Consider the following 15235-nt stretch of genomic DNA (forward strand, 5'->3'; position numbering starts at 1 on the left):
TATTTATGCCAGTATTGTGATGTAAATTAATTGAGAACAACAGTGTTCAGAATAGATGCCAAATTTTTAAAGAACTTTTTCTGATGGAGAAGCCAGATAAAGTGGAGGGCACCTTTTTTATTACAATTTTTTTTATTTTATTTTTTATTTCAATTAATAAAATAAAAAATCATAAGTTCATTTTGGGCCCAGCTTTTCATTGCCTTGGAGTGTTTGATACATGCATAATGGGAGACTGGGTGGGGCGGGGAGGAGCACCCATACTAAAGTATAGGGCCCTATGAGATCCATGCCCCTGCTGCTGCAATCCTTATTTTCAAACCAGTTATATGCAAGTTGATGCTGTGCCTGTTGCATTGTCATACTTTATTGCATACTCTTCTGTAAAGAAATAGTTAATTGCCACTGCCACATGAGTCTAATGGCCTCCCGTCCACCTGCACCTTACCGAAATTAGAAGCAATAACACCATGTGGCTCTGATAATGCAGTATTTCCTAAAAATTACATAGACTTTATGTTTTACATACTTTGACAGAAATGTAAAGTCATAAAGGTAAATGATAACATTGCAGCTACCAGCAACAACCACAGGGGGCGCCTGATACTGCAGCTTATGCATCCAGATGTATGGCGCAGTAGGTGGGATAAACAAAGGAGGGAACCCAGCAACTGCTGATCAAAATGCAAAGCCGGACTTACAAAATACCTCCCAACCATTGTCTGTTGAAACTATTGTAACTTGAGTAATCGGTTCCAAAGCTCCAAAATGTCATCCAAGATAAGAGAAAATGAAGATTGGAGAAAAATAAGCAGATAACTAAGGCTACTTTCACACTAGCGGCAGCCTTCTCCAGCAAGCTGTTGCGGCAGGGGAACAACCTGTCAGATCCGTGCTGCCGCAAGTCCGCTCCGGCCCCATTGACTATAATGGGGGCGGGCCGGAGCTCCAGCCGCAGCACGGCAAACAAGCCGAGAGGCAGCCGGAATAAAACTACTACATGTGGTAGAAATATGAGCCCCAGGGCCAACTTTGAATTGGGGACCCCCCACCCCCACTATAGGTTTGAATGTGCTGTAGTACAATATTAAATATATAAATGAGTACCCTCCGCTGATGCTGCCAGAATTTTTCTTACTTTGCCCTGGTGTGCTCCCCTAAAGTTTTGGTGCCCAATATGTTAATACTGAGCGGTCCAATGGCAGCGGACCACGTCATAGCCGGGGAGAAGGAGACACCCACTGAGAAATGCTGGTGTATCCTCCTCCCTGTACCAATGCTCGGTATCAACATATTGGGCACCAAAACTTTGGGGGATCACAGCGGGACAGACGAGGGATCTTTCAAAAAATGAAAAATTCTGGCAGCATCAGCGGAGGGTACTCCACATCATGTAAAGGTTAAACGTGAAAAACATTAAAAACGTGAACGATCTTCTTCAACACCACTCCCAAAGGGATGTCAGATTTTTACTTCCCTGTCTATCATAATATAATAAAATGTACATTTAGTGAAGGTCATGGACCTCATGGTTATTGCCAAAGTTTTGTCAGTGGCCTCCCCCCACTCCCTCTGTATATATTAAATTTTTATCCCTCTCTGTATATATTTCATTTTGTCCCCTCAGTATATAATGAATGATTTGCTGCCTCTGCCCTCATATGGCCGGCACGGGCTCCCCTTTCTTAATTCAGACCATAGTGTCGCACTGCCCCCCCCCCCCCCCCACACACACACACACAGTATTGTGGCCACACCCACCACTCACTGACAGCAGTATTGTAGCCACACCCACCACACTCTCACTGGCAGCAGTATTGTAGCCACACCCACCACACTCTCACTGGCAGCAGTATTGTAGCCACACCCACCACACTCTCACTGGCAGCAGTATTGTCCATATTTCTATTTCTTACCCCTCCCAGTAGGAGCAGGAGCAGCAACTCTGGAGGTAGAATATCATTCCTCCATACTCTCACTGAGTGAAGGACCTGTGATTATGTCATCATAGGTCCTTCAGCTCTTCTCACCTTAGAACTGCACTGATACTGCAGGGCTGGCATCATTATTAATGTAGTTCCTGTTTAATCATATCAAGCAGCCCCCTGGTAGATAGCCCACTGGTAATCTGCTTAGTAGGGTAGATTACCGGTCTGGTCTTTTGAAAGTGATAATAAGCTAAACGTTTGGCTTCCTACAACCACCACTAGAGGGAGCTTACCATTTACACATTGAACTTGGTAATAATGCAGTAAGCTCCCTCTAGTGGTGGCAGCCGTAAGTCAGAATTGTGCAATCTATATATATATATATATATATATATATATAAAGAAGGACGTATATATGTGTGTATGTATGTATCAATGTTCCGCGATCACTCAAAAAATGCAACCATCGATTTCAACAAACTTTGTATACACATCCTTTGCTACCGGGAAAGAAATTTTGCAGGGGTCTCAGCTCTCTAGGACGTACCGTTTCTGAGATATTCCCTAAAAATGACCCGCATAAGCCAATACAAGCCTGCAAGTCTTTCTCTTCATATCCCAACCGCCATACACACGGTCACATGTCCCTTATCAGCCAATGGAAGCTCGCAGGCCCTTAGTCCCCACATACACACAGTTTTACTCCAGGTTTCCATAACAACCCAGCCATTTTTCTTCACTGCTGTAGGTCAGCCTTAGGCTAGGGTTGCACGACAACATGTGTCGCGCGACAATAAGTTGCATGACACATAGGGCACAACTACACTGCTATATGTGTTGCGTGACATTGTCTATGGTGCTGCACTGCGACATGTCAAATGCCGCGACTGTGACGCGTCAGTCGCTAATAATCCATTTTGGATTTTGCAGTCACAGCATGTCACATGTCGCAGTGCAACACTATAGCCTAATAAAAATTATTGAGACAAAATGCCTCGCGACACATGTCGGTGTGTAACCCTAGCATTAAAGGGGCAGGGCGCTGTGGAGGTCACTGTTAAAGAGGCGTTCACTGTGGATGTTACTGTTAAGGAGGCAGACCGCTGTGGAGGTCACTGTTAAAGGGGCGGACACTGTGGATGTTACTGTTAAGGAGGCAGACCGCTGTGGAGGTCACTGTTAAAGGGGCGGACACTGTGGATGTTACTGTTAAGGAGGCAGACCGCTGTGGAGGTCACTGTTAAAGGGGCGGACACTGTGGATGTTACTGTTAAGGAGGCAGACCGCTGTGGAGGTCACTGTTAAAGGGGCGGACACTGTGGAGGTCACTGTTAAAGGGGCGGACACTGTGGAGGTCACTGTTAAAGGGGCAACTGCTGTAGAGGTCACTGTTAAGGGGGCGGGCCCCTGAGGAGGTCACTGTCAAGGGAGTGGGGTGCTGTGAAACTCAAAGGGGCGGGCTGTGGTGAAGATCAAAGTTAAGGGGATTGGCTGCTGTGCAGGTCCCATTTTAAAGTGGCGGGGCACTGTGGGGGGTCAGTGTTAAGGGGTGGGGGACTGTGAAGTTCACTGTTAAAGGGGCGGGGTGCTGTAGAGGTCACTGTTATGGGGGATAATGTCGATATCTTTGAATGACACACTCAAACATTAAATGAAATAGATGAAATATACCCGTGCGAAGCCGGCTCCTTCTGCTAGTGTATTTATATATCTATGCAGGGGACTTGTTGCTCTGCATGAAACTGCTGCTCCAACAGCTATAAAAATATAATAAAAAAATCTATTAAAGCAGATTATTGGGCCTAAAAATGATGTGGTGTTAAAAGGGGAGCCAATACATTGTAGATCTTTTACCATCATGGGGACTACTGTCTTTAGACCCCTTTAAGAGAAGAGGAGGACTGAGTTGTCGTCCAATATGTCCTCAATCCTTTGCGTTTTTTATTACACACTTATATTGTAAGTTATACACAACTCGAGTATATGACTGGTTTCATAGTTATTGTCTTTGGTAGCAATTGTACCCATAGCCATAGGCGTGAGCACGGGGTGTGTAGGGTGTGCCTGGGCACACCCTAATCAAGCCTCAAAATTGAGGTTCTGTAACCTCTGGGTGCCCTCCCGCTGATTCCACTCTAACTGTTACACTGGCCGCCGCTGCACTGTAAATTACCTGTCTGCGGGCTGCCCGCGGCTAGTAATTAACATAGGGGGGCGGACCGCAGAGCCGTGTGTGCTGTGCAGGCGCAGGCACGGGCTGGGAGTGGTCCCATCTGGGCGGCAGAGTTGACGTCACACTGCATGCACTGCGCGCCTGCTAGTGAGGTGAGGACGGCGCTGGCGCGGCGTGATAGTGTTTGAAGGAAACTTGGTGCCCAGCTTCTCCGGTCCAGTACCCATAACGCATTATAAAAAAGAAGTATGTACCCTGTCCCACAGTGCTACCCCTCCTCAGTTGTCCCCTGTATAATGTACCCTGATACCCCTCAGTTATATAATATAACTGAGGGGTATCAGGGTACATTATACAGGTGGTAATATAACTAAGGGGTATCATGGTACATTATTATACAGGGGTAATATAACTGAGGAAGGCAGTATATCTAAAAGTTATATTACCCCTGTATAATGTACCCTGATACCCCTTAGTTATATTACCCCCTGTATAATGTTTCCTGATAGCCCTCCTCAGTTATATTACCCCTGTATAATTTACCCTGATACCCCCCAGTTATATTACCCCTGTATAATGTCCTCTGATAGCCCTCCTCAGTTATATTACCCCTGTATAATGTACAGGGATAATATAACTGTATGTGTGTGCGTGTATATAATATATATATACATACATACACACACGAGCGGCGTGTGTGTTTGTGCTTTAGGGTGCACACCCTAATGCAATAGGCTGCGCACGCCAATGCCCATAGCTCCAGTGCTTAGGGGGGGTTGGCATGCTGCCCATCAAGGGAAAACAGCAACAAAATGTCCCGAAATTCCAGGCAAATATAACATTAATCAAATGATAGGATCATCCGCATTCCAGAGGAGAAATGTCTTACCCAGACGATGCACGTTCCTACTGTGACTTTTGGAGCATTTCTGGTACCTATCATTTAATAAATCTGGGCCCATTGTCAAAAAACCATTGTCATATCTGTTGATGTTAATAACACAGGGACACTTCAAAAGCAGTGACAACAACTTCAAGTCCATCCTCAATGGGGGGCCTAGCCTTCACTAATATACACCACGCCTTATGGACGTGTGTTCGGAGGAGGGGGGTCTGTTTTTCTGGTATTCAGGCTCCTTGGAGAATTTTTTTACTTGTGTAAAAGGCATTTCCTCCTCAGTGATCTCCAGCTGCATAAGACCTCCCCAGTCTTCCCTGCTAGTTTCCTGGACAGAGCTCATCAGATAGTGCTGGTTGTCAGAGCAGTGCAGAGCAATCTGGACAGCGGTCCACTCCTCTTCTCCTCTTGCTTCAGAAACTTCTCCTCTCCAACTCTTTATCTGTCTCCTCCTCTGCTTATAAACAGCCGGTCTTCTCAAGAGGAACAAAATCTGGATTTCTGTCACCGTCCGACAGCTCCCAGCTCCGTGTCGACCCGTCGTGCTCCGATCTTACTTTGTCGCTTGCTCGGAGCTTTGTCTGAGCCGGCACTCCTGGACACAGGCTAAGAGAGAACATCAAGGAAGCAGAAAAGGAGACGACTGAGAAAGATGAAGGTTCTTCAGATGCTACTTCTTGTTCTTTGTCTCCGGATGGGACATTCAGGTAAGTCCATAACATATGACATATGTTTTTGAGATTTAGGTGAGATATTCCACAGCTTTGTACAGAGAATGTAGTCACTTTGGTTCCTGGACCCGGAGAGGTTCACCATCTAATTTCCTTATCTCAAACGCACACACTTAATAAGACCAATTCAGGTGGAGCCAAAAATCATACGAATATAGCATATTTATAGAGCTGCTGAGCCAAAGCAGGAGAGCACACCCACATAGTTTACAATCTACTTTAGGAATACTAATTCTCAAAACCAATATAACCTTATTCTTCGCCAGCTATGGTTGGGTTGGTCTGGTGGAAATATTATGCCTAAAACATCTGCACTGAACCTGAAAACTGAGTCAGTGACACCTTAGTGATTGTTGTACGAATGATATGCAACTGCTAGCTGTGGTACTACTACTCCTCCCAGCATAATATGGCAGTTTGCAGAACCTACCATCTCAGGCTCGCTTTTCATTGTTCAGGTGGGAATGAGACAATTAAATAGTTAAATTTTTATCTCCTTGGTAGACCTAGAGTCCCACTGGTTGTTTAAAATATGAATCCAATTCGTAGTTGTTTCTGGGCCTCCTGAGACCTGTAGTTCACAAGATCTTGGGAGTGATAGGTTGTTTATTCTTGAGTTAAACAGTCCCAGAATTTTGGAAGGATGATTACACTCAAGTAGAAAAAATACCCAGGGGGGCAATGCTATGCATGAAAACAGATGGTTGTTAGTTTGGAAGGAATTTTTGAGACTGTACAAGCAAAAGCAGAACAAAATACTTAGAATTAAGAACATGAAAGTTCACTGACCTTCCTCACCGAGCTTGTGACTTCAACTTCAACATACATTCACTATTTATAGCCATCATCCAGTGGATTCTAAGAAGACTCAAGATGATTCTCCAACTTGCGGCTGTTTCAAAACTACCACTCCCAACAAATAGGCTGTCAGGACCTTCTGGGAGTGATAGTTTTGAACCTACTGAAGAACACTGTTCTAAACTATTGTGGGTTATCCCGGGAGACATCCCATTATATTTACAGCGAGAAAGTTAACATGTCTTACACTGGTGGTACACATCCAAGAAGACGACTGTAGATGGTCTTGCTACTAGTACCCCTCATTAACAACCCATCTACAATCTTTAGGGTCATTTTAATTTCAGCAACTTGGCCATACTTGTTAGATTAACATCTGAAAATGTAACTTAATGGGAACATACCAGATGTCAGGGAGAAGAAAGTTCTTGGGCTTGTTGGGTTTCAACATGGAAGCGGGAGATGAGTCACTGCCAGAGGTTTCTTGGGATATTATTCATGTTCATATCTCTTTAGGAGGTATTCCCAATAAAAAAAGGGACGATAGCCTGGATTGTAGATCTGGTGGTGATATCTTGAGGAATGAATGGTGGACATTCTTTATAAATGAAAGTTTTTTTTTGACTGTGAGGGTATGGCCACACGGTCAGGTGTCTACATGCAGTTTTGGAAGCAAAAATCAGGAGTGGATCAAAAATTGAGAGAAGTATACAGGACAGATATGATAGTTGCATAGTTGTTTGTGATGGGCAATGTCTTACTGAGGTGAGGATTTTTACTAAAGTCCTATCCTACCAGTGGTGCCAGCATTCTATACAGCAGTGGTCAAGTGTGACCTTTTCTGTAGTATAGATTTGAATGTCACATGCAGTTATGAGCTCCAGAAACACAGGATGTGGACTCCTAAGAACTACAAGGTCTCAATTTCCTGTTGACACAAAAATATTGTATAACTTTTTACAGTATGACTTTTTATTTTTTTTTATTTTTACTTTAGTAACTCCTATAAATAGCATATAATGTCTTGCCTAGACATCTGTGTGGTCTTAGAGAGAGATGGTCTTCTGGAAGCAGAAGAAATCAGTTCATTGTACTAGCACTATATGGAAATTACCTAGCCACAGTTTGTTGCCATCCTCCTTCGGCACTCAGCACCCTGGCCACACGCTCCTCTGCGCGCCGTTGCTACAGCCCTGGGTCCAGCATGTATTACATAAGGGATAACATTTGATCTAGATCAAGGGAGGTCTTCTCATTGCGATGGTCTTTTTTCATGAGGAGGCTCTCAGGAAATGTTTAGCAGAATCTTAAAATGTCCATAGGACATATGACCAAAGTTGGTGGTTGGGACGATCATGTTGATCTTTGGCAAACATGCACATGCAGACAACTAGGGTGCATAGGACCAGAACTAGTCTACAACTTGGTGGATGCAACTTTGGTGCGACATACAACAGTCACATGAGGACCAAGAGCTTTTCTTACTGAGAGATCATGTAGCATGATTTACTATTTACACCACAAGACTATGGTGCAACTCTCAAGTCAGAGTAGTTCATTTCATCTCTCATTGTCAATAGAATTTTTATTTTAGGTTTTATTGTTAGCACTTGTGAAGTCAATATAATCTTAACCAAATAGAAAATTGTGGTTGTTTTCTTTCAGAAACAATGCCACTCATGTCCATGGACTGTGTGTGGTACTGCAGCTCTGCCCCATTGAGGTGAATGCAATGCCAAAAACAGTCCATGGACGAGAATGATGCTGTTTCTGGAGAAAACGTCTGCAGATTTTTTATCAAGTTGGTCTCCGAATGCTGATTTTGGAGGCTACAGCTACTATGGGGGATACATAAGTAGAATCCTATGGCCCTCTAGTTCTCAATTATTTAAATTAAATGTGCGTCATGAGTCCTGTGGGGTTCCCCTTTAAGGGGTTGTCTCATCTCAGACTTTGATGACATATCGTTAGGATATGCCATCAATGTCAGATAGGTGCGAGTCCCATCTCTTTGACCTATCTCAAGAACAGATTCCCTTTCCTCAAAGTGAAGGAGAGCGCATGGGCGTGCTTGTTTGGCTATTTTTTTAACTCCCATAGCAGTGAATGGAGAGCACCCATGCATGCATGATGAGCTCTACTTCACTTCGGAGGGCCTGTTCTGGAGATAGGTCAAAGAGGTGGGACCTACACCTATCTGACTTTGATTGCACATCCTACAGATCTGCCATCAAAGTCTAAGATGAGACAACCCCTTTAAGTATTATTTTTGAACCCTAAGGCCTCATGCACACGACAGTTGTTTTTCTCGGCCTCCGTTCCGTTTTTTTTTTTTTGCGGATAGGATGGGGACCCATTCATTTCAATGGTTCAGCAAAAAAAAATGCTGATAGTTCATCCGTTTGTGTTCCGCGTCCGTTGTCCGTGTTTCCCTTCAGCAAAAAAAATAGTGCATGTCCTACTTTTTTCACATTTGTGGACAAGGATAGGCATTTATGGTATTTATTACAAGGGATCTGTGGGAAAAAAACGGATCCTCCAAAAAAAAACGGATGCCGCATCCGTTTTTTTTTGCAGATGCAAAAAACAACTGTCGTGTGCATGAGGCCTAAGGATAAGGCCGCAGAAGATCTGCACCGTTTGTGCAACATGTGACCGTACCCTAAATGAATTTAGGAGAATTTCCTGTTATCTGCTGGAGAAATGTGAGCATCTTCCAGGTCAAACCAGTTCCATCTGTGTTACAAGAGGCGAATCTGACATCATTGGACAGGCCTGTTGTTTGTCGATGCTGATAAATGACATTGAGGAAAGGATCAGGAGGAGGGAGCGACATGGTGGAGCCGACGCCAGCGTTAATTCAGCTGTAATTAATCAAATCATGTCAATTTATGTTCTCTGAGCTCTCCAGCAGATGTGTCGAAGGAAGGCCGGCCTAAAGTCACTTCACTGTAACCAGGCGGATGGACTGTTCTTTAGGGACACATCATCTACTTTACTTTTAATTTTAGATTTTTTGGGAAGGACAGAGGTAGCAGAAATGCCTGAGCCCTGGTTCCTGAAGGAGCACAAAACCTTCTGTCACATAAGAAGAGGACAGAAATGGCACGTGGTAGGTGGGGGCCCTGATACAGATTTTTCATTGAGGCCATGAACTTCCCGTTAGGCTCTGAGGGGGAGTGCTCTTTAAGAACATTGCAATACTATATCATACAGTAATGTCGAAAAGACCCCTTCTTTGAGAAGACCACCCACTTATCTAGACCAGATTCTACCATATTTTATGCATATCGGCCATTTCATTTGAGAAGACCAGCCCCTTATCCAGACCACATTCTACTAGAGTTGGACTGGCCCACCAGAGTACCAGAGGATCCTCCAAAAGGCCCAAGCTCTGACAATAAAGGACTTCAAGTAAAACAGGGCCCTTAAGGTCCTAATATACACAGTGTTTGGGCCCCCAGAATCATACAGCACTGCATTCTACCATATTTTATGTAAACCAGCCATTTTATTTAAGAAGAACAAAACTTACCCAGTCCACACTCTACCAAATACCATCTTTATACCTCCCAACTGTTTGGACAGTCAAAGAGGGACACTTATGGTTCATTGTGTGAAAGATCCATTTTTCCTGCATATTTATACACTTGGCGCCAAAATAATCTGAATATAGAAAATTCTTAAAAACCCAACTGTATCAAATAATGAAATAATATACAAGACGATGCTCAGTGGGACATTTAAGGAGCAAAGAGGGTCAGAGGGACTTGGGTCAAAAAGAAGGAACTGTATCTTCAAAGGAGGGACACTTGGGAGGTCTGCATCTTCTTTGAGAAGACCACCTCCAGAAGGCCTCTTTGCACAGCAATTTTGAGTGGTCGTCTCAAAAAGTTTTCAGTGTATAAAGGTTAATAAGCTGGTATCTTTCTCTGTGTCCTAGGGACTGTGACAAGCTGGCGACAAGCACCACAGAGGAGTTTACAGCCCCGAGAAACTTGTTCCAAGCGCCGCGTCTGTCCGTCTGCCTGGCTCCATCCTGTTAACATTTACTTGGGCTTGAAGTGCTCTTCCATCCTGTTTCTTGCTCAGCTCTGAGGATTGGGAGTTAGTGCTCGCAGCTCTGGGGCAGACGTTCAGCGCTTCAAGTTCCTGAGTTTCACAGAAGTGCTTGGTTAACCTTCACATGGTGAAGATGAAGACTCCCATCTATAGTGAAACAAGGCAGGATGGGTCTAGTTAGAGTGAGAGAAATTCCTTCATATATTCCTGTTATCGGAATCAGCCCTGATTAGCTTGTAAATGAAATTTTCCACCGTTGGCCTATTGACAGAATGTGGGCTACTGTTTAAAGCAGGGGTGCACAACATGCGGCCCTTGATACCATTCTGTGCGGCCCCCAACCATCTGGTAACAGACATGTATGTCTATGTCTTGTGGTTGCTCACATGTATTTTTCATGTATTTCTCCCATTAGATTGGAGTCCTGGAAGTGAAACTAGGCATTAATGGTATACAATGTGTGTTCAATATGCCATATGTACTAAATTTCAGTTGTTAATATACCTTTAAATTTTAATTTCGGCCCTCGTCATTAGGTCAGTCTGGCAATGTGGCCCCCAACCAGGAAACATTGTGCACCCCTGGTTTAAAGGAACCTGTATTCTAGCAGAGTAAAGAAGGATCGGGTATGTTGGAGTCAAATGTGTTTGATCCAATGTTTTCTCTGGCCACCGCCAGAGGTGTCTAGCAGTAGATTATTCTCCTATCCCTATTGAGAACACATGCACAATCATTTGAGATCAGCTTGCATGTGTATAGGGAGGTTATGAGGAGCAGCTGATGTCTGGCAGATATCTATTGTGTATATTCTCCTTTAGGAAGCAAACAGGATTTTAAAGGGGTTTTCTAGGCTCCTGACACTGATGATCAGTGAAGGCCCGGCCCCTAACACTTTCAATGGAACAGGAAGCACAGCTCCGTTCAAAGTGTTGTGACTGTGCTACGTTACTGCAGCTCAGCTACCATTGAAGTGAATAGAAGCTGAGATGCAGTACCCCAGAATGGCCACTACCCTTTGAACGGAGCACTGCTAATTCCAGCTTCTGGGAACAGCTATTAGATAAGGGTATGGGGCGTCTGACCTTCATCTTCCTGAGGATAGGTCCTCAATATAAGGAGCCTGGGGAAAACAAACTTTAAGACAAGGGTCCTCCATTCTAGTGATCTGTAGGCATCCCAGCAGTTGGACCACTACCAGTCCAACAAGTGAGCACCCTGGGTCTTATCCATATCTTCTCTGGAACAGGTAGTGAGCATGCTCAGCCATCACTCTCTACAACTTTTTACCACCACTTCCATATACAAAAGGGATGACTGGTATCCCCAGTCTACTAATCTGTAGATTGATCACCACCAAGTGAGCACCCTTATTAGTTGTTCCATATTTTCCATATATTTGGCTCGAACAGGTAGTGGGCATGCTCAGTCATCGCTTTATACAACTTTTTCCCACCACTTCCTTATAGCTGTTATCCCCAGTCTGGTTTATCTGTAGCGATCTTAGCAATTGAACTACCATAAAGATAACATGTGAGCAAACTTGATTGTCTCCACATCTCCCATAGACTTGTCTGGAAAGGGTAGTAGGCATGCTCAGCTTTCAGGAGTTGGACCACCACCAATAAAACATCTGAGCAAGCTTGTTTGATTTCCTATCTTCCATAGACTTGTATGGAGTGGGATGTGGGCATGCTCAACATCATTCCATACCACTTTTGAGACCTCCATGGCCAGTTACAGGATGGGTAATAGAGATCCTTCATCCCAGCCATCAGTAAGAGTCAAACCAGTTGGTCCCCACCGATCTTCCCTTCTCTCCTATCCAATGTCTCTTTATGCCTCAAATTTTTAGAATTTAGAGGAAAATTCCTTTTTCCACAGCTTCACGTGGTTTCTCATATTATTTTTGTCCTTGTATCGTGCTTCAATACCTCAGACTGAACCCAACTGAGATCTCCATTCTTGGAGTTGTTTTGTCGATCGGTTCTCGGCTCTTGGGAGACACTGAGACGCGTCATGAAGGAGGTGGGAGGGAGGGGGTGACGGTATTTATTTTTGCTTCCAGAGAACTTCCCTTTTTTTGCATTTTCCTCCCTATCTGATCCACCAAGCGCCTCTGTCCAGGCACCCGCCTGCGCGGCTTTATCTGATAATGACATAATGTGGTGCCAGCTGGCCTGTGGGTGACGCAAGAGGGACGGGAGGCGGCACTGCAGGAAGACCGGCCATGCCACTTTGCAGCCCTGGCCACTAGTCATCACCCATCTCTTTTTTTTGGCTATGACAGTGGCGTTAAGAAGGCAAAAGTAAGCTTTGGTAGGAAATTAATTTTTTGTACCGTTTTACGAGAATGGACAGGGGGCGGCGTGCTGAGTCAGTGTAGGATGTCGCTTTGCGCAGCCGGTTTTAGTTCAGTGAGGAGCAACAAGCAGGGAAGTTGTGTAAGGAGCCAGTCTGGTGCATCCAGATAAGAGTTGTTTTTTTGTGCTGACAGGAAGCCATGCACAATAGTGACTACTCTGGTCTGTGACCCGCTACGAGGTCTGGATGAGAGCCCCAGTCATTAATTAAACCTCCTATTAATCCAGCTCGGAGCTTCCGCGTGTCCATCCTCACCCCTTTTAGCCGGAAGTTGCCCACACATCCAGAGGGCAGTATGCTATTTTTACTATGCGTCTGACTGAAGAACACGTGGGGAACTCCGGCTCCCTAACATTGTCCCACCTGCTGCTGAGTGACACACTAGGGCTCGCCTGTCAGTCAGCGACCGTTCGTAGACACAAAGGGAAAAAAATAGCTGGCTCAATGCTACCGTCCTTACTATGCAATGCCAATGTAGCCCTCACCTCACCATTACTGGAGAATGTGAACCAAAGGGCAGTATTATACTCTGATATTGGTGGTGGTGGTTTGGATTGGGAACCCCATTGATTGCAAAAATTGGGGGCGGAGGGGGGGGGATTCTCTATCCCTTCAACGTTGTTCTGTTTTCCATTTTTTGGACAATCCATCAAGCTATTTTCTATCAAGAGATGGAGAATTTCCAAAGGTGAAGGAGCAAAGTGCCCAGTGCATGCAGAGGGCCTCTATATTTAGGTGATCGAGGGTGGTCCCAACTCACAGACCCAAAATGGATCTCATGGATATGTCAGAAGATACTTAAAAGGGTTGTCTCCAGGGGTGAACCTAGCCTTTCTGCTGCCTGAGGTGAAAACTGAAACGGGGCCTTAACCTAACCCCTTCCCTTCAGCCCATGGCCCTTTGGCTGCCCCTCTCTTGCCCCCTCTCTTGCTGCCTCACCTGGCCTCATTGGTGGTGCACCCCTAGTTGTCTCATCTCAGACACTGGTGGCATATCGCTAGGATAACCCACCAGTGTCAGATAGGTGCAGGTCCCACTTCTGGGTCTGCTCCTATCTCCAGAATGGCGCCCCCCAAAGTGAAGGGGAGTGCAGCGCGCAAGAGAGACCACCATGCATTCACCGCTATGGTATTTCCGGCAGTCTGGCTTTTTCTGGCAGTCCCGTAGCGGTAAATGGAAAGGTGCAGGCGCGGTGTGCTCTCCACTCGAGCATGCTTGGCCATTTTCGAATCTCCCATAGAGGGGAATGGAGAGCACAACGGTGCTTTGCGGGCCCCGTTATTAAGATATGAGCGCATCCCAGAGGTGGTACCAAGACCTATCTGACATTGGTGGTATATCCTAGCTATATTCCATCAATGTCTGAGATGGGTATAACCCTTTAAAGGAGCTGTCCAGAATTAGCAAAACAGGGCTACTTTCTGAGAAAAAAACTGTGCCACCCCTGTCCACAGGTTGTTTGAGGTATTGCAGCTCAGCTTCATTCATTTGTAATCTATATCTGACGTGCACAAAATTGCATGCCGTGCAAAATATGTAGTAGAGGGGGCACCCCATAGCAAAGACTGTAATCCTACTCCCCATTAGGGATGATGTTTTACCGTCTCAAAAAAGGAGGTTCTGGTGTTTGTTCTCCCTTCTATGTCCTTTCCATGGCCCATGGGACAATTCTCTCCTTTAGAGAGGGGAGTCCTGCTCTGGTTCGCCAACCAATAGCAAAGAGGATGAGACTAACTGGGACTGGATCCCTCAATGTTCCATAGCAGCTGTATGCCCAAAACCTCCAAATTTAGGACTGCAGCTCCAGTGCAAGCATCGAAAAAGGTTCACAATGTATAAGAGACTTTGTAGACCAATGTTCCTCAACGTGTGGCATGCATGCCAAGATCGGGTCTTGGGCCCGTTCTTGTGCCCACCACCTGTTGGCAGCTGCAGATACTATATTGCCCCTGGGAGGTCATGGAAATTCTGGGACTGGCTGAAAACCATATTGCTGCCACTAATGGTATCATAAGTAACATATGGGATTTGTCATTTTTGTGATGTGGTTTTTATTGCAGTTCCGGTGTCCCCGTGTGATTTTCAAGAGGACAGCAGCAACGTGGTCTCCGAAGCTGTGGCCAAGCACTCCTTCACCATAAAGGGTTGTGTAGGAAAGTTCTCAAGTCAAGAAGTCTACGTGCTTAATGTCCATTATACAAGCAACATTAAGGTGAGTGTTCACTGTGATGTCGGTATTATGTCTGTTACTAATAATGAGTCCCCCGAACCCTACAAGGCTTAA

At 45.0% G+C, this 15235-nt stretch overlaps 1 protein-coding gene across 1 annotated transcript in view; it reads left to right on the forward strand.

Moving 5' to 3' along the window:
* The first annotated feature begins 5262 nt into the window (after positions 1–5262).
* ENG (endoglin) overlaps positions 5263–15235 on the forward strand; it is a 29604-nt gene continuing 19631 nt past the window's right edge. The window contains exons 1-2 of the mRNA XM_044305912.1: positions 5263–5706; positions 15012–15163. Coding sequence (XP_044161847.1) covers positions 5652–5706; positions 15012–15163 — 207 coding nt within the window. The 5' untranslated portion in view covers positions 5263–5651. The remainder of the gene's footprint in view (positions 5707–15011; positions 15164–15235) is intronic.

Source organism: Bufo gargarizans, chromosome 9, assembly GCF_014858855.1.
Source record: "Bufo gargarizans isolate SCDJY-AF-19 chromosome 9, ASM1485885v1, whole genome shotgun sequence".
Taxonomy (NCBI): domain Eukaryota; kingdom Metazoa; phylum Chordata; class Amphibia; order Anura; family Bufonidae; genus Bufo; species Bufo gargarizans.